At 52.3% G+C, this 27973-nt stretch overlaps 3 protein-coding genes across 5 annotated transcripts in view; 2 read left to right on the forward strand and 1 right to left on the reverse strand.

The window, feature by feature from the left end:
* The first annotated feature begins 3248 nt into the window (after positions 1 to 3248).
* Positions 3249 to 7838, forward strand: LOC133352908 (fatty acid-binding protein, heart-like). The gene is made up of 4 exons (XM_061568914.1): positions 3249 to 3337; positions 4393 to 4568; positions 6186 to 6287; positions 7667 to 7838. Exons 1-4 carry the CDS (start codon positions 3265 to 3267, stop codon positions 7715 to 7717), a joined length of 402 nt encoding a protein of 133 aa, XP_061424898.1. The 5' UTR covers positions 3249 to 3264; the 3' UTR covers positions 7718 to 7838.
* A 134-nt stretch (positions 7839 to 7972) lies between these two features.
* Positions 7973 to 25580, reverse strand: LOC133352894 (triadin-like). Of its 3 annotated transcripts, XM_061568890.1 has the most exons (4): positions 18545 to 19068; positions 15097 to 15306; positions 10166 to 10228; positions 7973 to 8559 (listed from the first exon to the last, which is right to left on the reverse strand). In XM_061568890.1, the coding sequence occupies exons 1-4, from the start codon at positions 18567 to 18569 to the stop codon at positions 8252 to 8254; spliced, it is 606 nt and encodes a 201-aa protein (XP_061424874.1). In that variant the 5' UTR covers positions 18570 to 19068; the 3' UTR covers positions 7973 to 8251. The 3 variants fall into 3 exon arrangements, with proteins under 3 accessions (XP_061424874.1, XP_061424872.1, XP_061424873.1); XM_061568888.1 differs by lacking the exons at positions 7973 to 8559; positions 10166 to 10228 and adding an exon at positions 25473 to 25580 and having other exon boundaries at positions 15133 to 15306; positions 18545 to 19446; XM_061568889.1 differs by lacking the exons at positions 7973 to 8559; positions 10166 to 10228 and adding an exon at positions 25473 to 25580 and having other exon boundaries at positions 15177 to 15306; positions 18522 to 19446.
* LOC133352898 (sodium/potassium-transporting ATPase subunit beta-1-interacting protein 2-like) overlaps positions 23872 to 27973 on the forward strand; it is a 46326-nt gene continuing 42224 nt past the window's right edge. Inside the window, exon 1 of the mRNA XM_061568899.1 lies at positions 23872 to 24246. Coding sequence (XP_061424883.1) covers positions 23872 to 24246 — 375 coding nt within the window. The remainder of the gene's footprint in view (positions 24247 to 27973) is intronic.

Consider the following 27973-nt stretch of genomic DNA (forward strand, 5'->3'; position numbering starts at 1 on the left):
TTACCGATACGAACCCGGCGACCCGAGTTCGATTCCCGCTCACGGAAAAACCAGTGACGATTATCTGAACCGGTTATGGGCCTCCCCTAGGTCGACTCAGCCTCAAACGAGTAGGTGGTGCGGTGTGTAAAACATCGCCACTGGGGAGACAAAGGCGGCCGAGGGTGGTACTACAGGCCACCCACCACCGCGTGTGCCTTTGCCAACGTTACTAGGTGTTATCTAACAGCACAAGGGTATCTTAAAGGCTACTGTGAGGGATCGTTACTTTGTAATGTATTCACCAATTCGTCTTCTCAGTCAAACGTCTCAATATTGCGTGGGGTCGGCTGCTTGGATCGCCTTTCTCCCCTCGTTGTACAGAAACAAAATGTACAGGATGTCGCAAAAACATGATTTACAGACGAGGTAACGAATCCGACATACGTTCCATGAAATTCGCAGTTACAGAATGTTGAATCTCTAAGTTATATTGCTTTTTGTTGGGGGTGGGTGGAGGGGTGTGGAAATCAATGGAACAATGCACGATCATTCTGTCGTTTGTCAAAGCGTGCGTAACAATGCTTCGCCGCATTCTCTCGAGAGTGACGTTTACGTGCGTAATCTGTGCGTGTATGATACCCAAAGAATGTTTAGTGGGAGCACGTCTGTCGAGGAGACGGAGCGGCGGATTTTTTGTTTTACATCACAGGATCCTGAGAGATGGCGACGCATTCGGGGGTTGGAGCCTTTCATCCAGCAGTGGTTTGATCATGGCTGGCGATGATATTTCTTTCATCCGATATCTACTGCAAACGCCCTCTCTCTCTCTTCCCCTGGTCCCCCCCACGTCTGTTGCGCCCGATGCCAAAATCTGTGCGTGTGCAGCACATGCGGCAGCCCCCCACCCCCCACCGTTACATAACGAGTACGGCCGTGCCCCCCCCCAACTCATCCGAAGTGGAACGCAGTCGAGAGGGAAGTCAGCAGCTCCGCGTGGTGGTGATCGACACTGAAGAAACTGGGGGGCCGCATTGACTCAGTGGGGGGCTTTAAGGCGCCACAGTCCCCGGAGCCTCTGATTTTCAGTGGAACGTCAAACAAATGTGCACCCAGAAACTGCGTTATAATGTTTGAAATTTCAACACTGGAGCACTCCGACAGAGCACATGGTGCCGATTGGTAATTCAGAGCCCTGGTGTGAGTTCACCTCGATTTAGATTTGCAGCTTCGGGTATGGAATTGAATACAAAAAACTGCAATTCAAACAAGCGGGATGAGTAACAATGGATGCGTTTGGCATCATTGGGGCATTGATGGTGGTAACTTAGTCGAGAGGACGGCATTAAATAGAGAGGAAGTCTGTGAAAAGAGCTTTATATCCCATCGGATTCATATTCCGATTATCATTATGGGTCCTCCCAAAACTTTAACAACTCTTGGCCGCCCATTAAAATTTAATCCGGCCTTGGAAGACAAAATCACAGCCGTTCCTTCATCCACGCCCCTTCACCGCAGAACAATGAGGTCACACACCCCTCTATAAGAGACGACGTGGCACCACCAACGGCCGCAGCCTCCATACCTGTGTGAGCCCCCCCTCACCTGTGTGAGCCCCCCCTCACCTGTGAGTCTCCCCCTTACCTGTGTGAGCCCCCCCTCACCTGTGTGAGTCTCCCCCTCACCTGTGTGAGCCCCCCCTCACCTGTGTGAGCCCCCCCTCACCTGTGAGTCTCCCCCTTACCTGTGTGAGCCCCCCCTCACCTGTGTGAGTCTCCCCCTCACCTGTGTGAGTCTCCCCCTCACCCGTGTGAGTCCCCCCCTCACCTGTGTGAGTCTCCCCCTCACCTGTGTGAGCCCCCCCTCACCTGTGTGAGTCTCCCCCTCACCTGTGTGAGCCTCCCCTCACCTGTGTGAGTCTCCCCCTCACCTGTGTGAGCCCCCCTCACCTGTGAGTCCCCCCCTTACCTGTGTGAGCCCCCCCTCACCTGTGTGAGTCTCCCCCTCACCTGTGTGAGTCTCCCCCTCACCTGTGTGAGCCCCCCCTTACCTGTGTGAGTCTCCCCCTCACCTGTGAGTCTCCCCCTTACCTGTGTGAGTCTCCCCCTCACTTGTGAGTCTCCCCCTCACCTGTGTGAGTCTCCCACTCACCTGTGTGAGTCTCCCACTCACCTGTGTGAGCCCCCCCTCACCTGTGTGAGTCTCCCACTCACCTGTGTGAGCCCCCCTCACCTGTGTGAGTCTCCCCCTCACCTGTGTGAGTCTCCCCCTCACCTGTGTGAGTCTCCCCCTCACCTGTGAGTCTCCCCCTTACCTGTGTGAGTCTCCCACTCACCTGTGTGAGCCCCCCCTCACCTGTGAGTCTCCCACTCACCTGTGTGAGCCCCCCCTCACCTGTGTGAGTCTCCCCCTTACCTGTGTGAGTCTCCCCCTCACCTGTGAGTCTCCCCCTCACCTGTGTGAGTCTCCCCCTCACCTGTGTGAGTCTCCCACTCACCTGTGTGAGTTTCCCCCTCACCTGTGTGAGCCCTCCCTCACCTGTGTGTCTCCCACTCACCTGTGAGTCTCCCACTCACCTGTGTGAGTCTCCCCCTCACCTGTGTGAGCCCCCCCTCACCTGTGTGAGTCTCCCCCTCACCTGTGAGTCTCCCCCTCACCTGTGTGAGTCTCCCACTCACCTGTGTGAGTCCCCCCTCTCACTTATGTGAGTCTCCCCCTCACCTGTGTGCGCCCCCCCTCACCTGTGAGTCTCCCCCTCACCTGTGTGAGTCTCCCACTCACCTGTGTGAGCCCCCCCTCTCACCTATGTGAGTCTCCCCCTCACCTGTGTGAGCCCCCCCTCACCTGTGTGAGTCTCCCCCTTACCTGTGTGAGTCTCCCCCTTACCTGTGTGAGTCTCCCCCTTACCTGTGTGAGTCTCCCTCTCACCTGTGTGAGTCTCCCCCTCACCTGTGTGAGTCTCCCCCTCACCTGTGTGAGTCTCCCACTCACCTGTGTGAGTCTTCCCCCGCCCCCGTGTGAAACTCTAACCCACTGGGATTTTTGCACACAGCGTTGGTGCACGGTGTTTTTCCTGCAATATTTTGCTGTCTTTTCTTGGATTTTCTGTTTGCACTCAGTCACATATTCACTTGAAGATGTTTTTTTTTTGCTCATGTTTTTGTTTTGTTGCGGTTGCACCCGATTCAAGAGCCGAATGGCTCACAGGGCTATACCTAATAAATGGACTTGAACTTGAACCCCTGCTGCCTGCCCCCCCGCCAGATTCCTCACGGCGTTGTGAAGATGGTGGAGGCGTTGTGCGGCACGTGGAAGCTGGTGGACAGCAAAAACTTCGACGAGTACCTGAAGGAGCTGGGTACGTTTGAGCACACTGCATTATTTTCGTTACCGACACAACTCGTTGACTGGAGTGGAGTGAAAAGCAAAACGTAGATTTACGCATCATTTATAGCAACATTCACGAACACATCCTCTGAATTAAAATGTAATTCAACTCCCAGATAATATTCTGGGTGGCTGGTAGACTGGAGTAGGTTGATAGGAGACTCGCAGCTGTAGCCATAGCGAGGGGCATACTGGACGTGGTGTGCCGGGTTTGGACACATTTTCCGGCAGACCCGGTTGAAATTCAGCACTGGTTGTTTGTTCTCGTTAACAGCGAGAGAGGCATCACGATGTGGCCACACGGCCTCTCTCAAGTACATTACAAGCACAGCTACAAGGCAGGCAGACGACAGCCAGACATCGAGATAGCGAGCCGGGTAGCCAGAAAGACTGCCAGACACTCATTCAGTCAGCCAGCCGACCGAGCAGATTGAAACTTGGCGAGACCGTCAGACAATCATCCGGTCAACCAGCCAGTCAGCCAGCTAGTTCACCGAACAGACAGCTGGCCATACGGGCAGTGAAACTCGCTATCCACCCGTGCATACGAGCCGTCCATCCAACCGTCCAGCAAGTCATCCATCAATAAATCGATCCAGCATCTCCATTCTTTCAAGCCTTTGTTGTTTCCCCCCCCCCCCCCCCCCCCCAGGATTTTTCTGTTGCGCGTAGTCACTTTAAGATGTTTCTTGTTCACGTTTTTGTTTTTGTTGCGGTTGCACCCGAGTCGAGAGCCGCATGGCTCGTAGGGTTATACCTAATAAATGAAATAAATGAAACTGAAAATAAATCCGAGCAGGTATCCCAGCCAGCTCGACAGCCAGGCAGCCAGCCAGTCAGCTATTCAGTGAGACAACAAAGTCAAATATCCCCTGCATAGCCTGTAACTGTTGGGGCAAGCGCTGTTAGCGAGCACCCTCTGAAGGCCGGCACGGCACGCGAGAGGCGCTCCATTGCCGTGCCGTGCCGTGCCACCATCAGCGGATCGGGGACTCTCCCTAACCCGCGTGTGTGCTGCCGTGCAAGGCGTGGGTATGGCCACACGCAAGGCGGGCAGCTTGACCAAGCCCACGGTGACCATCGCCACGTGCGGGGACGGCACCGTCACCGTGAAGACGGCCAGCACCTTCAAGAACACCGAGCTCACCTTCAGGCTGGGCGAGGAGTTCGAGGAGACGACGGCGGATGACAGGAAAGTGAAGGTGAGCCAGAGGTCGCAACCGGGTACCCGATACCCGTACCCTACCCGATACCCGGCTACCCGTACGGGTAGCCGTTTGAGACCCTGGTGCGGCCGGGTACGGGTAAGGAATCAAAACCTGTTTGCGACCTCCGAGGTGAGCTCGGAGCCACGGTGTGTGTGTGGGGAGGGTTGTGTGTGTGTGATGGTGAGCGGTGGTGTCGCGGTTAGCGCGCTGCGCTACGAACCCGGCGATCCGAGTTCGATTCCAGCTCACGGCCAACACCAGTGACGATTATCTGAACCGGTCCTGGGCCTCTCCTAGGTCGACTCAGCGTCAAATGAGTACCTGGTACCGTGTGGAAAAAACATCGCTACTGGGGAGACAAAGGCGGTCGGCGTGGTCCTGGTCACCCACCCCCTCGTGTACCGTCCCGGCCTTCATAGGCGCTCGCTAACAGCACTTGCCCCAACAGTCTGTGAAGGTTATACAGGAGATAGTTGTCTTTGTGTGTGCGGCATGGGCTATGTGTGTGATGTAGATGCTGTATGTTATTGGTTACGTGGTGTGTGCATTCGTGGTGTGTATCGTGCCGATTGCTCTCTGGTAAGTATGCTTTGTGGTGTGAATGCTGCACGGTGTGTGTGCTACACGGTGTGTGAACGCTGGATGATGTGTGTGTGCGCTGCATGGTGTGTGTGCGTGTGAACGCTGCATGATGTGTGATGCATTATGTGTGTGATGCATGGTGTGTGTGTGATGCATGGTGTGTGTGTGTGATGCATGGTGTGTGTGCTGCATGGTGTGTGTGTGTGCGTGTGAACACTGCATGATGTGTGATGCATGGTGTGTGTGTGATGCATGGTGTGTGCGCGTGTGAACGCTGCATGATGTGTGATGCATTGTGTGATGCATGGTGTGTGTGGTATGTGTGCATGTGAACGCTGCATGATGTGTGATGCATGGTGTGTGTGATGTATGGTGTGTGTGTGCTGCATGGCGTGTGAACGCTGCATGATGTGTGATGCATGGTGTGTGTGCGCGTGTGAACGCTGCATGATGTGTGATGCATTGTGTGTGTGATGCATGGTGTGTGTGTGATGCATGGTGTGTGTGCGTGTGAACGCTGTATGATGTGTGATGCATTGTGTGTGTGCTGCATGATGTGTGTGTGATGCATGTTGTGTGTGCATGTGAACGTTGGATGATGTGTGCGTGTGAACGCTGCATGATGTGTGATGCATGGTGTGTGTGTGCTGCATGGTGTGTGTGCGTGTGAACGCTGCATGATGTGTGATGCATGGCGTGTGTGTGATGCATGGTGTGTGTGTGCTGCATGGTGTGTGTGCTGCATGGGGTGTGCGCGTGTGAACGCTGCACGATGTGTGATGCATTGTGTGTGTGTGATGCATGGTGTGTGTGTGATGCATGGCGTGTGTGTGATGCATGGTGTGTGTGATGCATGGTGTGTGTGTGCTGCATGGTGTGTGTGCTGCATGGGGTGTGCGCGTGTGAACGCTGCACGATGTGTGATGCATTGTGTGTGTGTGATGCATGGTGTGTGTGATGCATTGTGTGTGTGATGCATGGTGTGTGTGTGTGTGATGCATTGTGTGTGCTGTGCCCTGGTGCCCACAGAGCACAGTGACGCAGGAAGGAGGGCGGTTTGTCCACGTGCAGCGCTGGGACGGCCGGGAGACACAACTCATCCGGGAGCTGCAGGGCGATCAGATGATCATGGTAACGAGTCAAATCGTCGTCGTCGTCATCATCATCCACGAACCGTCAATTATCTCGACCGAGAATCAACCCCCCGGTGTATGATTCATAAGTTATTTTTTTGGGTCGGATCGCGTGAGTGCTAATGTTGTGTCGTTAAGCCCTTCTCCACCCGACGCAGGCAGTAACATAAATCTGTGGCGTGAACAAACGCGTCCACTGTTGACTGCTTTGGTAAACCGGTCCGCTGAAGGGCGATCCACAACATTCAACCGTTCACAGCATGGGACCTAACTGTTAAATAATAATAATGTTAACTTGCAACGCACAGTAGTCACTCGCTCCTCCAAGAGTGAGAACGGAGGCGCGAGGAGGAACCACAGACGCGGTGAGCCCGCGCGAACACATTCCAAAGCTCTGCGGTCCCCTATGTATTCGGGTGTTATTGGGCAATACATGTGGGAGGAAACCGGAGCACCCGGAGGAAGCCCACGCGTGCGAGGGGGAAACACTCTATCCCACGAAGATGGAGGCCACATTATTGTTGTACCACATTCTCCTGGTGGGGGGGGATCAGGGTATGGGACCTCCTTGACGGGAAGTTGGTTTCACAACATTTGTGCAGTGACCCATCAACCCTCGCCGCCTCCACTGTGCTGGATGTGTGGATTACTTTTCAGCATGCCGCTGTGCCGAAGCAACAGTTGGCGTGCTTTATGCTCACGTGACAACTTTATTTGGCTACGATGGATGGAGGAGGGTGCCCGACACGACGTTGGCATTGTAGTCGCGTGACAAAAATCAACTGTGAATAATAACAGGAGGTCGTTGGTTCGATCCCGACCCTGACGCCTGCTGCTGTATATTTCGAGCTTGCGTGTCTCTCTCACCCGTCGTCGCGTGGATTTTTCTCTTGAGTTTTCCCCTCCACATTTGGAAGCTCGCGTTTCGACTATTTGGCCGTGAGAAATTGCCACGTGATAAGCCACACCCTTGAGCTATCATATGTGGCCAGGTCGCTTCTCAAAAACAAATCTACGTAGCTACGTGGGCCTCACCTGGTAAAATAAAGAAATAAAGAATACAGGATGTCCCGTGAGTCTGGATTCATAGGAAAGATCCCACTCTGTGTTATTGGCTGGATGCGGTCTGTTAAATTCAACAGCGACCTCCCTCTGACTCCGATTTCTTACGAGTAGAATGATCTGGACTCGTTCTTCCTAACTACTCAAGAGACATCTTGGGCCTGCAGAAACACAACAACATTAATTTGTTATTTCCCCAGATGATTCCAGACTCATGGTTCCACGCTGTAGTTTAGTTTTAGTTTGTTTTCTGGAAACAGGAGTCGAGCACCCCGTTGTTTTACTGCCCCCCCCCCCCCCCCCACCTCTCTCCAGACGTGCCGGGCAGGAGACGTCGTGAGCACGCGGACGTACCAGAGGGCGTGACGGCCCTCCCCCGGTACCAGGGCCACTACCATCCTCACGGCCACGTCCCCGTCAAGACCACCGTCACTGGGCCACATGCACTACATTCCTCTCGACCTCTCGACCTCTCGACACCCTAACCCACAATCACCGCAGGGGGGGGTTGACGTCTCAGAAGTTGAGAACCTCCGGGGTTTTTGTCTTCTCATTCCCCCTGTGAAACGCCGACCGCGATCGCCATTAAAAACCCTTCACGAACAAAAGAAACCGTTGAGTGGCTCGCTCGCACTTTTATATCCGCAAAAGCCGCTCCGTCCGACCCCCCGCCCCCCCACACACAGCAGTGCCAGCCGCGCGGTTACGAGGCCCTCCGACCGATCGGACGCACGCGACGGTGTTCACGCGTCCGCGAGGTCGGTCCGTGACAACCCGAAAGCGGCGGTGGGGAGATCGGAGGGGATGGGTGCGTGGCGGGGGTAGAGGGGGGGGGGGGGTTCAGAATCGGCTTCCGCCACCCGGAGCGCTCAGGTTCGATCCCCGCACGGAGCCCGCTGGTCAGCCTCCCCCCCTCCTCCTCTTCGTTCCCTCGTTCGCCTCGCCCTCTTGCCGCTCGCCCCCCCTGTTGTTGTCGCTCTCCTTCTTCTTCTTCTTCTTGCCCCCCGAGTCGAGTTCCTCGCCCTTGCCCTGTTTTTCGCCCTTGACCCCTGACCCCGCCGCCGCTGCCTCGTTCTTCTTCCCGGTGCCCTTGGCCGCGTCCGCTTTCTGTGCCGCGGCGTTCGTCGTCTTCTTCGTCTTCTTTGTCTTCTTCCCCGACTCGTGCTCGTCCTTGGCGGAGGCGGCGGCGGCGGCGAACGCGGCGGCCTCTGTGCGTGCCAGCGGACGCAAAGACAACAACACATCAAGCAAACGCTCTCTAGCCGACAAGAGCGGGGGATGGCTGCCAGGGCGGTGCCCACGGAACGTCAGTGGGGCTTGCGATCCGGAGGTTTACCGGTTCGATTCCCTCTCCCGCCCAGAGATGGTTGGAACAAATGGGGGAAGTTTTCTCAAATTCACCCCCAAACCACCCCCCACCCCTATCGCCACCGCCACCACCACCACCGCCACCACCGCCACCGCCACCACCGCCCAACCAGCAGAATCGATGGGAGCACCACCAGCAGCAGGTCGCGTGTGGTGAGGTAAAGTGTGGGCACTCAAATCTCTCCCGAGACGTCGGGCCAGTGCGGTGGGGAAGGCCAAGCACCTTGCTGGAGGGGCTCCTAAAAATTACCCTTTGGTGGAGGTCCTTCCAGCAGCAGTGGCGGGAGCAAGCGGTTGCTGGGACGCACCTTTAGCTTTTTACCGACAGCCATGGTTCCCTTAATCCGGAGTCAGGGTTTCTCAAGACGTTGTTCCCGCGCGATCCACCACGGCGCCTCGCATCAGGTCTACCAATGTTTTACATTTAAATGCAAATCGTCGATGCACGCTGCAAGCGGCCGAATCGCAACACTGCCCCAGGTACTCGTTTAAGGCTGAGCCGACCTAGGGGGAGGCCCAGGACCGGTTCATATAATCGTCACCAGTGTTGGCCCTGAGCGGGAATCGAACTCGGGTCACCGGGTTCGTAGCGCAGCGCGCTAACCACTACGCCACCGTTCCCCTTTGCGCGCATGCATGTGCGCGCACATCTCAGTGCGTCTAGACCGCTGGCACAAGTGCTGCGGTGACATCACCACCACTTAGTGGCGAAACACAGCAGCAGCTGCTGTTGTTGTGATTGTCGCCTTTGCCGTGTGCATGAGCCGTGACTGAGAGAGCACCGATCCAAATGAAGGTCGACGCGTCCACGTGTGTTTCCACGCGATGTACACAGCTCCAAATACAAACATCGCACGTGTGGCCTGTTCGTGTTCGAGTTGGAGGAGATCGGTGAGCGTGCAAGGGAGACGCGCCCGTGTCGGGTTGCTAGAACCGACCGGGACATCACAAACCCGAACCCATCCCATGAGACATTAGGGGGCCTCTCGTCCTCACGCCCAGTCCCATACTATAAAAAAAATACAACTATTTTCTATTTTAGCAGGTAAGGGCTCACTGAGCTATGCAGTTGTTTTATTTGCTTTCAGGAGCGACCTGGCTATCACAAACGATAGCCTCAACGAAGATGCTTATCATCATGTGGACATCTATAGAAGCCAAGTACTCAAAACGCGTGCTGTTGATTCTAAATGTGGAGGGGGAAAAACCGGAGGACCCGGAGAAAAATCCACGCGACCACGGAGAGAGAGACACGCAAACTACAAATGTATCGCAGGTGTCTGGATCGGGATCGAACCCACGAACTCCTGCATACCAGGCGAGGTAGTTAACATCTCGCCACCGTGGCGAAATGTTACTGTGGCCTGTGTCCCCCCCTCCCCCCACCACTGCCCCTCCCCCCCCGAATTCTCGGCCCCAGTGCTGCGTGGGCGTCGATGGTGTCACCTCTCAGGGAGGCCGTCTCCTCGTCCAGGCCATCGTTCTCCTCGTCCGGTTCCAACGCCTGGCCTAGAGGGAGCGAAACAACTTCACTCGTCATCATCAACAAACACGCTTCACTCTTCATCATCATCATCATTATCAAGAAACACGCGTCACTGTTTATCATCGTCATCATCATAATCAAGAAACACGCTTCACTGTTTATCATCATCATAATCAAGAAACACGCTTCACTCGAACCCGGGTCGCCAGGTTCATAGCGCAGCGCGCTAACCACTACACTACCGCTCACACGTACACACACACGTACACACACGTACACACACACCTACGTACACACACGTACACGCACACACGTACACAGCTGCTGCTGCCGCTGCTGCGTTGGCAGTGGTGCTCAAGCAATGCAGTAAAATCGAACGAATATTCGCCAACAGCACCGTGGCCTCAGAAGGAAAAACAAATGTGCATTAGTCGACGCTTCTGGCAATTGGCCCTTTATCTTCAGGGCAACGTGTGGCGGGCATGCACGCGTGCCATGAAGTGGAAAGTGTCGAGTTTGTCTACCGCGGTGAGTAGGTCGTTCGTGGCTGTGGACGATGATGGCAATCTTCTTGGTTCTTTCGGTAAAGTCACGTAGAATAGAAATAATAAAACGTCGTGAGAATTGTATTTTATTATGTTTTATTTTTATTATTTTATTATTTCTCTTCTACGTGACTTTACCGAAAGAACCAAGAAGATGATTCCCTGCAGTCACGAAAGCTTTAAATTGAGATGATGGCGATGATGACGACGACGACGACGAAAAACGTCCCCCTGCTTTCATTCGAATAAGTTTCATAACTTAGCATCCCAAAACAGACACGGTCACCTTGCACCGCTCCCTCTGGCGTCGTTGGCTGTGACGTTAACCCGGCGAGACGACCATCGCAGTCTCAAGGGGAGGCCGCCCCCCCACGACCTGGACAACAATCACCGGCGACAGATATTGCCGAGCCAGCGTCGCAGCAAGCGGCATTTAGAACGGCGTCGTTCCGCAGAGCCAGCAAGCAACGCGTGGATCATGCGCGCCGCGTTCGTGATGGACTGGACTCTTATTTTAGCGCGCGCGCGTGCGTGTGTTCAGACCAAGGCCGTAGCATGGAGTCAACATTGGGGGGGACGAAATTTTCCAGGCGGTCTGGGGGTCGCCCCCCAGAAACAAATCTAATTTTGAAAACGAATTTCCTACCATTTCCTGCCTAAAATGTAAAAAAATTCACTAACACATAGGATGGATTTTTTGTTACAATAATGTCTAATAGTGCATTGTATTACATTGCTGTTTTTTTTTTACCTTTTCTTGTTTCATTGTATGTAATGGCAGAGATTAGGGATTAATAAAGTACAACCATAACCACAATCATATCAACAGATATCTATTTTATAGCTATATATTGGGGGGGAGGGACTTTTTGAGCTTATTTGAATATTGGGGGGGGGGGGGGTGTGTCCACCCTCCTAATATATATTATAATTACGGCCTTGGTTCAGACTTACTGATCAGGAACGTGTTGTTTTACCAGCTCGCGTCCCCATTACAGCCGCCTGCGATTAGATCGGAACGCGCGTTCACAGTGCGGCGTACTCCAACCGTGGGCTTCATTAGCCGCGTCCAAAAATTGCAATCATTCGATGAGATTTAGAGGAGGATGCGTGCACTTTAATTCTGTTCGAGAGTGGGATAAGCGTGTTTTAGCAGGACGCGTTCATAATCGCACCCATCCAATTGGGGCTTCTTTTTTCAACGTGTTTGTTTTTCGCACTGGCTTTCAAAGCGATTAACAAGTATAACCCGTAAAAACAAAGTTTTTCACTATAAATCCTTTATATGCGTGGCGGCTAGAGTCCTCTCGTCCTCTGGCTTGAGATGGCTGCCACCTATGGGTCAGATGATTGCATTGCACCATTAAGCAATTGGTAATTAAATATAATATTTTTGTCCTAAAAAGTGTAAAATTTTGGAAAAAAAATTTCACGAACATTAATTTTCACGCACAACGAGTCTGTGTGGAAAATGTCAGCTCGATTGGATCACAAGAAGTGGGTTAAAAAACGACCGAAAGATTTGCACGGTCGTAAGCAAGCAAGATAACTTAATATAAAGGATTTAAAAAGAGGACACTTGGTCAAGAAAAGCACGTGACTCAGACACCAGGGTGCCGATCACAACCTCGCTCACTTGATCTGCATTCGCTCATCATCGTGGTCGTCATCGCCAGCAGCAGGTGACAGTGACTGACCACGCTGGCCTGGACTGGCTGAGACGCCCCACACCGAGTGGCTATTTTCGGGATGTCTAATGATGCGGCTTGCTACACTCCGGTGGTTGATTGCAAAGTCAAAACTGGAATCCACCGCTAATTTACTCCAGATATGCCACGGAACAAAATAAAAAAAAAACGACTTCCTACTCATACTCTTAGGTTTTTAGGTAAAGTCACGTAGGTAAAAAATAAAAAATTATAGAAATAAAATAATAAATCTATTTCTATTATTATTTATATTATTTTTTATTTTTTTTACCTACGTGACTTTACCGAAAAACATAAGAGTATGAATCCTTGCAGTCACGAAAGCTTCAAATCTAGACTTCCTACTCAGCGAAGTCGAAACTGGAATCCACCGCTCATTTTCTCCAGATATGCCACGAAAGAAAATAAAAAAAAACGACTTCCGACTCAGCGAGCTATTAAATAAATAACAATAATTTACAACCCCTTTGGTCAATCCACTGCTGGATGAAGGCCTCCCCAGACGATATAGGATGTGGGGGCAGCTTTACCAAATCCTTAAAGCGAAAAAACCTCTCCAAACGAACCTCGCATTTGTGAGACGTCGCTTAATGGAGCTGTCACCAGTGGACAATTTGACTCGTAATTATTTCAACTTGTGACCCGAATCTGCCGCCGCCGCTGCACAGTATTCGTCTACTCGCTCTCGAGGAGAGAGGACGACTCAAAGGCTCCAGGAGGAATCACGGACGAGCGGGAAGGCAGGCAGCCATGCGGGGAGCCGGCGCTTCCAACAATTATCCATTGCAGTCCTCTATATGTTCATGTGTGATAATTGGTTTTTTACCCTTCTATCTGGCAACAAAACTGACACCTTTTTTACAAGGAGTCATGTTTGCATAGACCACAATACCTGCAGTCATAATGCAAACAAAAACATAACTCTCATAATGTGCACTGTCCTTGGCGTCATCTGGTCCAACCCATGTGAGACTAGGCTCTAAGGAAAGCTGTCTCGGGTGTGGACCAATCAACTTCAAGGACCGTGCATACATTATCAGAGTTATGTTTTTTGTTTGCATTACGACTGCAGGTATTGCGGTCTATGCAAACATGACTCCTTGTAAAAAAGGTGTCAGTTTTGTTGCCAGATAGAAGGGTAAAAAAACAATTATCATATTTTTCACTGGCAAATGAGGTTCCAATGATGTTCATCTGTGTTTTCATTCAATGAATGAGTGTTTATACACATGGGAGGGAACTGGAGCAATGGCGAAAATCCACGCGTGCGAGGGGGCAACACTCTATCCCACACACAAGGGACGGATGGAGGAATCGCCTGTACGTTGCTGTACCGCCTTCTCCTGGAAAGCCAGAGTTTGGCAACATTCGTGCGGCGATACACCAAACCTCACTGCTCCCGCAGCGCTAGGATTATAGGCGTGCGCCACTACCGTAACCCAACTCAGGATTCTTAATACCTATACCTTCTATCGTTCCACTTAGGCAACTGACCAAATGATAAACATAGTCAACTGATACGGGACCCTGAAGTACAAACCTGGGATCACTGCTAAATCTGGATCATGTCATCATCCCAGAGAGTCCGTTCGGTTTGTCACGGGGTTGGCACCACCGTGTCGGAGTTGTCTGACGATACTTTACCGCGTTGGTTCGTGAGGGTTGGCGAGCTGGGGGCCACGGATGTTAGCTGTGGCCTGGAATGGAACTTGGGTCAGCCGGGTTCACAGTGCACTGCCCTGTTCATTGCGTTATGACCTGGTTATTGATAAAGGATCTACCCCCATATGATGACACACACACACACCTGAAACAAGGGCAAGTAATGGTCATCTATCACCACCAGCACTGTCACCATCTCCACGAGCACGAACGATACCACCAACTCCATCACCACCTCCACTATCACCACCACCTTCATTTTCCAGCTCCACCACTTTAAGTTGCAGTGCCACCAACGTCATCACCGCCTCCTCCCGTCACCACCAACATCACGACCGACGTCACAACGCCACCTCCATCCCCAGTGTCCTCGCCATCACCGCGATGTGTGACTGCACGGTTAGGTACTAGTTTTATCCAGGTGTAGAGGTGAAGCTGACGGTAGTACTCTTTGGTTCTTTCGGTAAAGTCACGTAGTTAGACATAAAATAAAAACAAATCATGACGACCGCTTGTGTTGCGATCGAAACGTCGTGATTTGTTTTGATTTTATTTCTAACTACGTGACTTTACCGAAAGAAGCAAAGAGAATGGATTCCTGCAGTCACGAAAGCTTCAAATAAAGACTGAATGTAGTAACTGCCCAGGTAGTGCTCTCGTAGTAGTATCCACGTGGCAGCCAGGTTAGCGACTGGTAGTGCTGCGGTAGTACCCAGCGTGGACCCAGCTAGTGACTGGTAGTGCTATCATGGAACCCAGGTGGGATCCAGTTAGTGACTGGTATTGCCGCGGTAGTTACCCACGTGGTTCCTAGCTAGTGACCGGTAGTGCTATATTAGGACCCAGGTGCGACCCAGGTAGAGATTGGTAGTGCAGCGCTAATACCCAGGTGGGTACCCAGCTAGTGGTGAGTGGTAGTGCTACATTAGTGGCCAGGTGGCCCCCAGCCGGTGAGTGGCAGTGCAGGGGTAGTACCCAGGTACACTTTCAGGTCCACGACGTCGAACATGACGACGGCGACGGCTCCCCAGGTGAGGAGTAGAGCGAACGCGAGCATCCAGGTGGAGGGGGAGTGCAGCAGCGGAGAGGTCTCCACCACCCTGCGCACGACCCTGCGCACGACCTTGCGTCCACCAGAGGTGTCCACCCCCGCGGTGCCGTGCCCGTCCGCCACGGCACCAGCTCCTGATAGCCACCCCCCACCCCATCACACACACACAGGTACAAGGGGATGTGGTAGTGAAGACAGAGATACGTTAGACAGTGCTTAACCTTTACTGCAGCCTTGCACCGCTTTGGCTCTCAATCGTAATGTTTTGGTAAATATAATGTTCATAAATACGTAGAGTTTGATTAGACAAAGTAGTTGTCGTGCCCGTGCTTAATTTGTCTTTCGATTATTTAATAATAAAATATAATCAGACGTGTCTCGCACCCCTAGAAAGGGCAGATGGCATCCCTCGGGGGTACGTGCACCCCGGGTTAAGAACCACGGCGTTCGACACACGCCGCGTTCAATTACACAAAACACATGCGCAGGCAACACGCCTCCTCCTTCCCATATATCTGTACCCCCGCATTGCATTATGGGAATCTTGTGTGGCACATGAGAAATGGACCACTCTTTTAACTATTTCCTTGCGCAGCAAGGGAGTAAAGTGTGGTTCAGTGAATGTCCTGATGTGCTGTGCAGTGCATCAATGCACCTGTGTACAGCAGCATGTGATGACTGAGTTGGGCCTGTAGGGGGGCTAGCAGGGTTATTGATTAACCGGACGTGTACACCGGTCACGTGGTTAATGGCGACTCGGTTGGAAAATGGCTGTGTGTGACACACGTGTTGTTGTTGCATCTTACAGGTAAAGGACCCAAAGGTTGTTTTTGATCGTTACAGAAATGTTCTCGACTTGTTCTAGACTTCAAGCTTGGCTTTGAATTGTTAGTTTGTGATATATTAAATTGGAGGGGTTTTAGTACTGTGCATTGTAAAGGATGACGTACTGTAGTTAATACTTGTGATTCTTAATTTACTAACCCTAATACTGTTTAGTCTATAACCATGCCCATGCACCCAGAGTATGACTACTTGTAATGCTATTGAAAATGGAACACATGCATAGTCGTAAGTGATACAATGGTGACACGTACAGTACGTATATTGTAGACATACAGTACAGGTAATGGGTGTAGGATACAGATATGTCGATGGTATAGATAGACATACAGCTTAGGATTAAAGTAATATTCGAATAGTGAAGTGCAAATGTTATTGTCAAAGACAAAGATGGTTTATCAGTAGTAGAACTGGGTTTAAGAGAAAACTGTTATTCATTAACAGGACGTGTACACCAGTCCCATGGTTAATGGAAACTCGGTTGGAAAATTTCTGTGTCACGTGCCGTTGCATCTCACAGATTAAATCACAATAAATGTGTTTTCTCTCGATTTGGAGCACCTGCCCACGTCCTTCATTTCGAGTGTGCAACACTTGTGAGAACAAGGGACAAGCTACCCAGCAGGCCATTCGTGGTCCCATAATAAACGCCTCGTTCCAAGACGCAAACTTTGCATCTCCTGGATTTGATATTCCTCGAAGACACCGGTTGGCACAACTATTAAACCGCACGATAACATCAACAGGCTGATGCGCACACATACTTCGTGAATGGAAAATTACGGACAAGCCATGCAACTGACATTGTGGACAAGCAACTTGACATTATGGGCAAACCATGCAACTGACATTGTGGACAAACCATGCAACTCAAATTATGAACAAGCCATGCAACTGACATTGTGGACAAACCATGCAACTGACATTGTGGACAAACCATGCAACTGACATTGTGGACAAACCATGCAACTGACATTATGGACAAACCATGCAACTCAAATTATGAACAAGCCATGCAACTGACATTGTGGATAAACCATGCAACTGACATTGTGGACAAACCATGCAACTGACATTGTGGACAAACCATGCAACTCAAATTATGAACAAACCATGCAACTGACATTGTGGACAAACCATGCAACTGACATTGTGGACAAACCATGCAGCTCATATTATGAACAAGCCATGCAACTGACATTGTGGATAAACCATGCAACTGACATTGTGGACAAACCATGCAACTGACATTGTGGACAAACCATGCAACTGACATTGTGGACAAACCATGTAACTCAAATTATGAACAAGCCATGCAACCAAACCATGCAACTGACATTGTGGACAAACCATGCAACTGACATTGTGGACAAACCATGCAACTCAAATTATGAACAAACCATGCAACTGACATTGTGGACAAACCATGCAACTGACATTGTGGACAAACCATGCAGCTCAAATTATCGACAAGCCACAGTAGTAGTGCGACTGTGCCCATGCAACTGAAACTTGTGGATACTCTTGCATATAAGTGAACCACTAAAGTCTGCGCTTTTTCAACAGAGGAGGAGCAGCAAAACCACGCGAACTCGCTCTTTCCCGAAGCCCTCTCGTCGCGGCCAGCAGAACTCGACATTGACATTTAGCTCCTGAAGAACGTACTGCAGTGTCAAAACGCAACAATGGAATTACCACACTTCTTACAGCGTAAGGCTATAACAAAGATAACACGCACTGTGTCACACAGACGAGTGCGATCTGCTGGTGGGGGCGGGGGCGATGTTGTTACGCGTAACAAAAACAAGTGTACTTACTTTAGAGATGTGCCGGCAATTGTTCTAACCTTGCATCCATTTGGACCGTGACGCCAGGTAAGCGTGGACTATCCCTATTCGAATAACGTCACTGCGTAATCATCCAGTGCAGACGGCGCGGCAAGGCGTGTCGAGTCAACAACACCCGCCCGTGTTAGCCAGGGCGGCGGCTGGGCTCGATTGCGTTCGCACGCTCGACCGTTACTCGCCCACCGCCTCGTGGTTTTTCTTTTAATGATCGCCCATGGCATGAGCTTGGTTTGCGTGCAACGTTCTCAGCGGGAAGGGATTAGCTGCCGAGTTGGTGGTGCGAACCTGGCGCAAGAAATTCGCTCGGCCTTGGACACAACGACGGGACGTCTTAGGGATTCATTCAATGAGGGTTAATACGAGAGAGGGAGAGAGAGACTTGGTGAGAATTTCGTAGCAAGAGCCGTAAAACGAACGTTACATATTCGAGCAGGCAGGCTCATGCCAGCACGCTCCCCCATTCGCTCGGAAAGTAGTCCAGCACGGACACTGCACCCTTATCGACATCGCCCAGGATGGATGAACCTCGTTTGCACCAATGTATTCACGTTGCCGCAATGCACCGCTTGCTCCACGGTACCGCGACACTTTATCGGCCCTGGGTGGTGCGAGTGTGTGTGTGTTGTGGGTAAGCCGACAGTGTGGGTCTCCCCCCCCACCTTCCCCCGCGGGATGATCGCACCTTCACCGCGGGATGGGTCCGTCATGGGGCCGGGGCGCAGGATCGCTCCCTGGGAAGACGTCTTCGGTAGCGGAGAGAGAAGAGAGCGTAGAGAGCGCAGAGAGAGAGAGAGGGAGAAAGCGCAGAGAGAGAGCGCAGAGAGAGCACACAGAGATAGAGAGAGCACAGGATTTGAGAGCGCAGAGAGAGAGAGAGCGAGCGACAACCTTGGGAGAGAGAACGAGTGGAGCGTGGAGTGAGAGGCGGCGGGGGGGGGGGCAGCACTTGCAAAAGAGAGAGAGAGGCGAGAGTAGTGAGGAGAGGAGGGGGAGAGTGCACGGAGGGAGAGGAGAGTGGATAAATCGGGAAGGCTGGGAGAGAGAGAACGAGGGGAGCGTGAAGTGAGAGGGCACAGCCCCGGAAAAGAGAGAGCGAGTCGGATAAACACCGGGAATGACGGGGAGAGCGGAGGGGAGAGTCGGGCGAGTTCAAACGAGAGAACGCCGAACAGAGACGGCGAGAAAACGATGGGGAGGGAGGGGGGGGGGGGGAAGAGCGCGAGTCGGGAGAGCGTTGCGGCCAGAGAGAGAGAGAGGAGAGACGGAGAGTGCGGAGGAGAGAGGGGTGACCGTGGGAGAGACTGGCGGAGGAGTTGGGAGTGGGGGGAGGGAGTAGTTTGGTGGAGTGGCCGTGGAGGTGGATGCGGGGTGGAGGAGAGAGGTCGGCGAGAGGTGGAAGGCGACTGTCACCCCTCCACGTCCTCCGCAACGTTTGCTCCCCGCGCCAGGAATAGCCCCCAGAAGGAACCCGACACCCAGGCAGCAGCAGCAGCAGCAGCCGGAGCCCCGAGACGGGGTCCGTGCTGCCCCCTGGGTGGTGGTGGGGGGGGGGGACCCCCCACAGGGGCACGCACAGTGCCCGTTCTGCACCGGGTATATATAGCACACACACAGCACACACACACGTGTATACACACAGCGCACACACACACGTGTATACACACAGCGCGCACACACACACACGTGTATACACACAGCGCACACACACGTGTATACACACAGCACACACACAGTGCACACACACAGCACGCACACACGTGTATACACACACACACACAGCACACACACACGTGTATACACACAGCGCACACGTGTGCTGTGTGTATACACGTGTGTGTGTGTGCTGTGTGTATACAGTCAGGTCGGCTCGGCCTTGAACGTTTACACCTTGTGTGGGTTGTAAGCAACATCAGCGCTGGGGAGACAAAGGCGGCCGGGCGTGGTGTTGACCACACCACCCTCAAGTGTGCCCTGCCCGCCTTCATAGCTGCTATTCGCTAACAGCACTTGCCCCCACAGTCTGTTAAGGCTATAGGGGGATTTTTGTTTTTTAGTATAGTCAGGTCGACTCAGCCTTAAATATCAGGTGCAGTGTGTCAGCAACATCGGCGCCTGGGAGACAAATGTGGCATCGGTGGTGGCCACACCACCTCGCCCATGAGGTGCGCCTTCCCCGCCTTCATTGGGTGCTCGCTAACAGCACTTGCCCTCACAGCCTGGGTGAGCTACACGGTGGATCTTTGCCTCGTGTTTATAGTTCGGGGAGCAGTGGCGCAGTGGTTAGCGCACTGCGCTACCTACCCGGCGGTCACTCGATTCCCGCTCACGGCCGACACCAGTGGCCATTATCTGGGCTTCCCCTGGGTCGACTCAGCCTCAAATGACACTAGTGGCCATTATCTGGGCTTCCCCTGGGTTGACTCAGCCTCAAATGACACCAGTGGCCATTATATGGGCTTCCCCTGGGTCGACTCAGCCTCAAATGACACCAATGGCCATTATCTGGGCTTCCCCTGGGTCGACTCAACCTCAAATGACACCAATGGCCATTATCTGGGCTTCCCCTGGGTCGACTCAGCCTCAAATGAGTACCTGATGGCGATATGTCAAAGACATCGGCACTGGGGACACAAAGGCGGCCGGACGTGGTGATGGCCACACCAACACCACCGACCTCGTGTACTATTCCAACCCTCAACAGGTGCCTCGCGAACAGCACTTGTCCCAATATTGTGTCAAGGCCATATACCAGAGGTCGCAAACGGGTTTTGATTCCTTACCCGTACCCGTACCCGGCCGCACCAGGGTCGCAATCGGATACCCGTACCCTAACCGATACCGGCTACCCGTACCCGGCCGGGTATCGGGTAGGGTACAGGTACCAGATTGCGACCTCTGGGATGAAGCCATGTTGCAGGCGCGGGTGGGTTGATTCTAAGAACTTGAATTGTGAGAAGAGACAAGACGTTGGGAAATGAGTGACAAACGGTTACTCACCAGTGACTCACGGCCTACCCGTACCCGGCCGCACCAGGGTCGCAAACGGCTACCCGTACGGGTAGCCGGGTATCGGGTAGGGTACGGGTATCGGGTACCCGGTTGCGACCTCTGCCATATACCCGGGGGTGGGGGGGGGATCGTTGCCTCTGCGATTCACAGCGCGAGCACTGCCTCGACATCACCAGCAGGTGGCGCGCGAGACGTTCCGTGCGTCCACACACAAAGTGACCTTCTTGCCTATGGGACCTTATTGCCAGTATCAAAATGATGAACAATGTTTTTAAGAAAAGGCTTTTACACCCGCCTGGCAATACAACAGGAGTCGTCTCGATTTAAAGCTTTCGTGACTGCAGGGATTCATCAGAAGACAGAGCCAGTGTCTTCTCGACAGACCTGTTCTCCACCTGAGGACGGCTGCTTGCGTTGTGGCCGAAACGTCGTGAGAATTATTTAATTATGTTTTATTTTTTATTATTTTATTATTTCCATTCTACGTGACTTTACCGAAAGAACCAAGAAGATGAACAGGAGTCGTGTTAAGATGTTCAAACACCAAATAGGTGTCTATTAAATGCCATCAAGTCTGCATTCGCCACGCACTCTTGGAGCAACACATGCAAACAGACATGCTCTGATAATTACAAATGCACTGTCGTTGGAACTGATTGGCCTGCACAAGAGACGGCAGCCGTCTTTATAGCCTCGTCTCGCCAGTGTCAGAGCAGAGAACGCCAACAGGCGAACAGTGGCAAGGCCATAAAGAAGGCCGCCGTCTCGGGTGTAGGCCAATCAATTTCAAAGACAATGCCCATAGATTATTAGGGAATGTTTTTTTTTAGTGTTCTTCTACAAGAGTGTGTGGTGAATGCAGACTTGATGCCTTCTAATAGGCATCTACTCGGTGTTTGAACATCTTAACACCTACATTTAGATTTAAAACTTTCGTGACTGCAGGGATTCATATTCTTGGTTCTTTGGGTAAAGTCACGTAGAAGGGAAATAATAAAGTAAAAAAAATATAAAACAATAAAAATTCTCACGACGTTTCGACTGAAAAAAGTGGCGGGTTTTCCTGTTTTCAGGAAAAATCGCCACTTTTTCAAAATTTATTGTTGTGGATTTCACACCTGATGATGATTGCTTGTGTTGCAGTCGAAACGTCCTGAGAATTTTTATTGTTTTATATTTGTATTATTTCCCTTCTCCGTGACTTTACAGAAAGAACCAAGAATATCTTAACACCTGTTTTAATCCAGAAAGGGTACAGCCTATATTGGTATATTTTTTTAGAATCAATATCCTCTTCCAGGTCATAGATACCTCGAAAATACTTTTCGTAAACGGTGGTCCTTTATTTCACACGGGGTGCTCTTTCCAAACAGCAGCAGTCAACCCAGCGGCGTGTTTTTGTTTGCCGAGCCATGACTCAGCTGATGAGACACCAGAAGGCCGAAACCGGTCCAGAGTTCGCCTACTTGGGGTTACGAATGCCGCCCGGTTAACATTCGGTCTGCAGAGTAAAATATGTCGATGGGCCACAACCGCACGTTGTGTTTGGACGCGGATTTGTGCGCATATTTGCTGTAGCTGTTCAGACCATTGGGGCAAGCGCTCAAGAGTTGTATTTGATCGGTAGACGGATAGAGGCACGGCATAGAGAGACGACGAGTTGATGGGGGTACAATTCGGAACTGGAGATGTATGGATTTGCTGACGACTGGCACGATACCATTGGTATCAAGATCGGCCTTTCTGGAGGAGGGTCGTGGAAGACTGCGCCGATGCAACGACGGCGGGTGGAGGAGCGATGCTCACAACAACGAGCGGAGCGCCGGGCGGGTAAAACAGCCAGGTGGCACAGTGGTAAACACAGGTGGTGCGTCTGTCAATCATCTGAGGCGGTCAACCCATAACATTCGGATCTGTCCCGTGACCTCCTCTGGACCTAGCCTGGCACATCGGTCAACCCATAACTCCTGGGTCCCGTCACCTGCTAGCGAGCCTTCGATCACTTCACGTCAAAGTTTCAAAGTGCACCTAGCCTGGCACAAGCGCTGTGGTGACGGCACTTCCACATTGTGTCGGTGTGGCTGTGTCCGTGTGAACGATGCAGATATTTCCATTATTCATTCCATGATCATGCGTCGTTAATATTCACTTAATCGATCAATCATCGTCATCGTCATTCACACCACCGTCCCATAATTCAGATCTTAATGGGCAGGCCATCATCATCCATTAAAAGTATTTATTTCATCGATCATCATTATTCATATTTCATCCAGAATTATCATCACCATCGTTAATAACTATATATATTTTGATATCGTTCATTACTATAATTGTCATTCATAGTTAACATATTTAACCATTTTCGTTATCATTATTCACATTTCTCGAAAGACGTCATAATTGTCATACTAATTTACATCTCAATACGTTCCCCTTCACCAATCACGCTCATCATCACTACCATCACGCTCATCACCATCACGCTCACCATCATCACCACCACCACGCGTCTCGCCTAAGGCGGGAGGGGAGGTGAGGGGAATGTGGTAATGGGAGACGGGGGTGTGGAGGCAGCGTGAGGAGATGCGGGGAACTGACGGGTGGTATGAAGGGAGAGGGGGTTGAGTGGGAGGCTGGGAGGGAGACCAGTCGCGCTGGGTGGGATGCAGAGTATGCGGAGACGAGAGAAGAGGCTGGGTGGGAGGAAGGGAGACCCGATAGGGTGGGAAGGAAGGGAGGGGGAGAGAAACGGTGCTGGGTGGGAAAGCAGGGGGTGGTTAGTGGGGATGGGAGGATGGGTGGTTGGTAGGGAAGGAGATGTTGGTAGGCGGTAGGGGTGGGTGGGAGGCAGGGATGGGACGATGGGTGGGAGGATGGGTGGTTGGTAGGGATGGGAGGATGGGGTGGTTGGTAGGGACGGAAAGATTGGTGGGCGGTAGGGGTGGGCGGTAGGGTTGGGAGGGAGGGAGGTAGGGGGTGGGTGGGGGGTGTGGGAGGATGGGTGGGAGGCGAGGAGGAGGAGGAGGCGGGTCTCGCGCGTCTCGGCGATGCGCGGCCCGTGGGCCGGGTCGCGTCGCTGCTGGATGGAGGCACCCACTGCACCAAGATGCCCGCGTCGCTGTCTCGGCTGAGCGATCCGCGGTTAAACCCGGAATCAGGGGATCAATAACAACAATAACAACAGCGTCCTCGTCAACATTCACGACAAACAACGACGACGAGCACGAGGGAGAAGTGGAGGAGGAGGAGGAGGAGAGAATCTCAGCGGTGCCGGGAGAGAGAACGAGGAGAGTGAACGAGGAGGGAGGAGGAGAGATCATGGCGAGGTGCAGCGGTCGCTGTTCTCTGCTGTTCGTGTGCGCCGTGCAGCTGGTGAGTGAGTGGCTGAGGGAGTGGGTGGATGAATGGATGAGTTGGTGAGTGGGTGGATGTAAGGGTGAGTGAGTGGGTCGGTGAGTGGCTAGATGAATGGATAAGTGGGTGAGTGTGCGGGTGAGGGAGTGGGTGGATGAATGGATGAGTTGGTGAGTGGGTTGGATGTATGGGTGAGTGAGTGGGTCGGTGAGTGGCTAGATGAATGGATGAGTGAATGGGTTGGTGAATGGATAAGTGGGTGGGTAAGTGAGTGGGTGGGTAGATGAATGGATGAGTGAATGGGTTGATGAATTGGTGAGTGGGTGATGAGGCCTGGTTACCTCGGGGTGACTCGGGATGTCCTGGCCATACTCGGATCGCTGAATGACTTAGGCTCACTATGGCATGGCTAGGTGGCTGGAGTGGTGGTGACTGGATTGAGAGCGTGACTAGGATGCCTGCTGGATGACTGTGATGGCTGGGTGAGATAGCTGGGTGACGAGAGCGGTTTGGTTTGGATTATGGGGACGATGATGACTGATGGCTGGGTGACAGCCGGGTGACTGGGATGACCGCGTTACTCAAATGTCTGGGTGACTTCGAGATGGTGACTGATATAGCCGAGTGGCTGGGCGAAATAGATCGGTGACTCGAGTGAGTGGGATGACTGGGTGACAAACGTGGGTGACACAAACGTGGGTCACTGGCTCACTGCGATAGCTGGTTGAACTAAGGTGACCGGTTCACCAGGATGACGGGTATGGCTGAGTTGAGACATCTGTGTGACTCGGGTGTGATCGGGTGGTTGGATCGATTACCTAGGGTGACTGCAATGTCCGGGGGTGACTTGTTCACGCCGCCACTCCACGAATCGTGCTCGCGTTGATGCGACACGCGGAGACGGAGCCCGCGTTCCACGTTGCGTCCGACTGCCCAGAGTCACACAGATGTCTCGTGTGAAGCGCGTGACACGTTGTATGAGGATGCCGTGTGCGTGCGGAGCGGTGGCGCAGCGGTTAGCACGCTGCGTTAGAGAACCCGGCCACGGTGCCGCTCACGGACACCGACACCACCAGTGGCGATTGTCTTGAACAGGTCCTGGGCCCCCCACCTAGGTCGACTCGGCCTCAAATGAGTACCCGATACGGTGTGTAAACATCGCCACTGGGGAGAGAGAGGCAGTCGACCCATCCCCCCGTCGTGTGCCTTACCGGCCTTTATAGGTGCTCGCTAACAGCACTTACCCCGACAGTCTGTTGAGGCTACATGGGGGGACCTTTGTGATGATGTGATGTCCAACTCTCCAAGAAGGGGGCCTGATTGACGAATCAATATCGTCATCAGCAGCAGCATCAGCATCAGCAGCGGTGATGCGATCACCCCATGCCTCACTCCTGCCACCGGGTCTTTGTCCTATATTCAGTGGCGTCACCACCACCACCACCTCCTCTCTCTCCCTCCCTCATTGGGAAGCTGCCACAGTTGGTGGAATGGTTGTCAATACGAGGCTTGCGATACAGAGGCTCGCCGGTGAGATTCGAGCGCACGGCACAGCAGTTGAATCAATGAATGATGGTTGTTGCGAGCTTTTTAAATCCTCCCGGCTCATCACCGCCTCTGTTCACCCCCACCCCAAACCCAACCCAGCAGTGCGAATGGTATACACACACACACAGTTACATCGATCGGTACCTTGCGTGTGGGTGAAATGTGGCTACTGTCCTCTCATTTCTTTCAAGACGTACTGGCAAGCGTGCAAGAGCCGGGCTGAATACCCCTCTAGCAGAGGTCGCAAACGGGTTTTGATTCCTTACCCGTACCCGGCCGCACCAGGGTCGCAAACGGGTAGCCGGGTATCGGGTAGGGTACGGGTATCGGGTACCCGATTGCGACCTCTGCCCTCTAGAGGGCCTCTGTGGATCCCCCCATCTGGTGGAGGTCCTTCTGCCAGCAGTCGCTTCAACAAGCAATTGCGGGGCTGCTCCTTAACCTATACCTCCTCCCCTCTCTCTCTCTCTCACCCGCGACTCACGCTACGTGAGCACATTCGTAGTCCTCTCATTAAAAGCAGTGCACCACCTTGTGCCGTGAAACGACCTCCAAGAGGTTGCGTCGTAGAAATGTCACCTGGGTGAAGGTGAAGTCGCAGTGCTGCAAATGTATTTCAATGATATCCGCTGGGGCTTTGGATCGCAGTAAATTATTGTTGTATCCACGATTTCTCAAAACTATTTTTGGTGGCCGGGTGGCTCGCAATCAGCAGCTGGTTGCGAGTTTAAAATACCGGTTGGGTGGCAGGGGGTGGGGGTGTGGGTAGGGGGGGTGACTCAGCCCACCATTCCTCCGAGGTCGATACAATTGGTACCACTTTCTGGAGAAGTCAACAGCGTTTGTCCTTTGGTCGGTCTTGCCTCTGCCATGGGCATGTGGAATTTCCACCACTTGCTCTGGTCTGTAAACCGCGAGGCGAGCATGGTCTCAGTGCTCATTTGAGCCAGACATCGCGTCGATTTAATTTCATTTTAATGGGGTATCTATAAACGGATCACCCCCTTGAACCCGAGTGAAGCATTCAACATTTCGATGCGGCCAAGCGAGAGCTCCATTGTCTCTCTCTCTCTTTCTTCCCCTCCCTCCCCCATTGTCTTCCTCGCCATTGTCTCGCGTAGGGTTTCGGCTTGCTCTGCCTACGAGTAAGGGCGGGCCTGCGGTCGGAACATCATGTTTTGCGAACCGAAGAGTTTCAAATTTTCACGACGGTAACCGTGCCGGGGTTGATGAGCGGCGCGCTTCGCGTGGGATGCTCGGTGCAGGGAAGGTGGAAGGAAGAATCAGCCGAGGAGGCTCAACGAGAGGACAAAGCGGAGAGAGGGCTTCTGTGGCAACGAGCCAGAGGCGCGGCTCGAGTTCCACTCGGGGCTGGTTAGTGTAGTGGGTTTGGCTATAGGGGGGGGGATGGGGGTAATAGGTTTAGGGGTGGATATTTGTTGGGCCCCATTTAATTGCTTTCTGGGGTGTTGAGCCAGCTTTGTCACTGAGCAGTGTTGACATTATCAACGATATTCATAATAAAGATTTTTGGATTAGATTGCGTAAGTATGAATGTGTCGTAACCCTCCACCACCCGACACAGCCAATTAATAAGGGATTTGTCACGTAAACAAAACGCCAATTAGTTACTACTTCAGCCCACCGGTGTGTTGGAGAGTAAATCAACAACATTTACAATTTGAGTAGTACGACGTTTCGCTGGTAATTACATCCAACATCATCGGGCGATTTGTGGATTTACCCTCCAACACACCGGTGGGCTGAAGTAGTAACTAATTGGCGTTTCGTTTACGTGACAAATCCCTTACTAATTGGCTGTGTCGGGTGGTGGAGGGTTACGACACATTCATACTTACGCGATCTAACCCCGAAACCTTTATTATGAATAATATTGGTCGCGAAAGCCTGCTACGTGTTAAACTGATAATTACCAACGAAAGTTAGTCATGAAATGTGTTATCTATCTCTCGAGCAGTGTGTGGCGACTGGTCCGCCATGCAGAACACAACTGTGGGGACCTTTTGCGTTGAGTTTGTTATCCTTACACCGCACCTCCGATCAGCACGGTGTAGCTACACGTGGTGCGAAAGAAGTTCAACATGCACACGTACGCTAGTGGTTGGTTGATTTAGTTGTTTTGGGTCAGAAAATACGAATATATTACGACGTGGGACTCCCACAGAGAGCAGTGTAA

Source organism: Lethenteron reissneri, chromosome 42 (genome assembly GCF_015708825.2).
Source record: "Lethenteron reissneri isolate LAM-NWPU_2019-01 chromosome 42, ASM1570882v1, whole genome shotgun sequence".
In the NCBI taxonomy this organism is placed as follows: Eukaryota; Metazoa; Chordata; class Hyperoartia; order Petromyzontiformes; family Petromyzontidae; genus Lethenteron; species Lethenteron reissneri.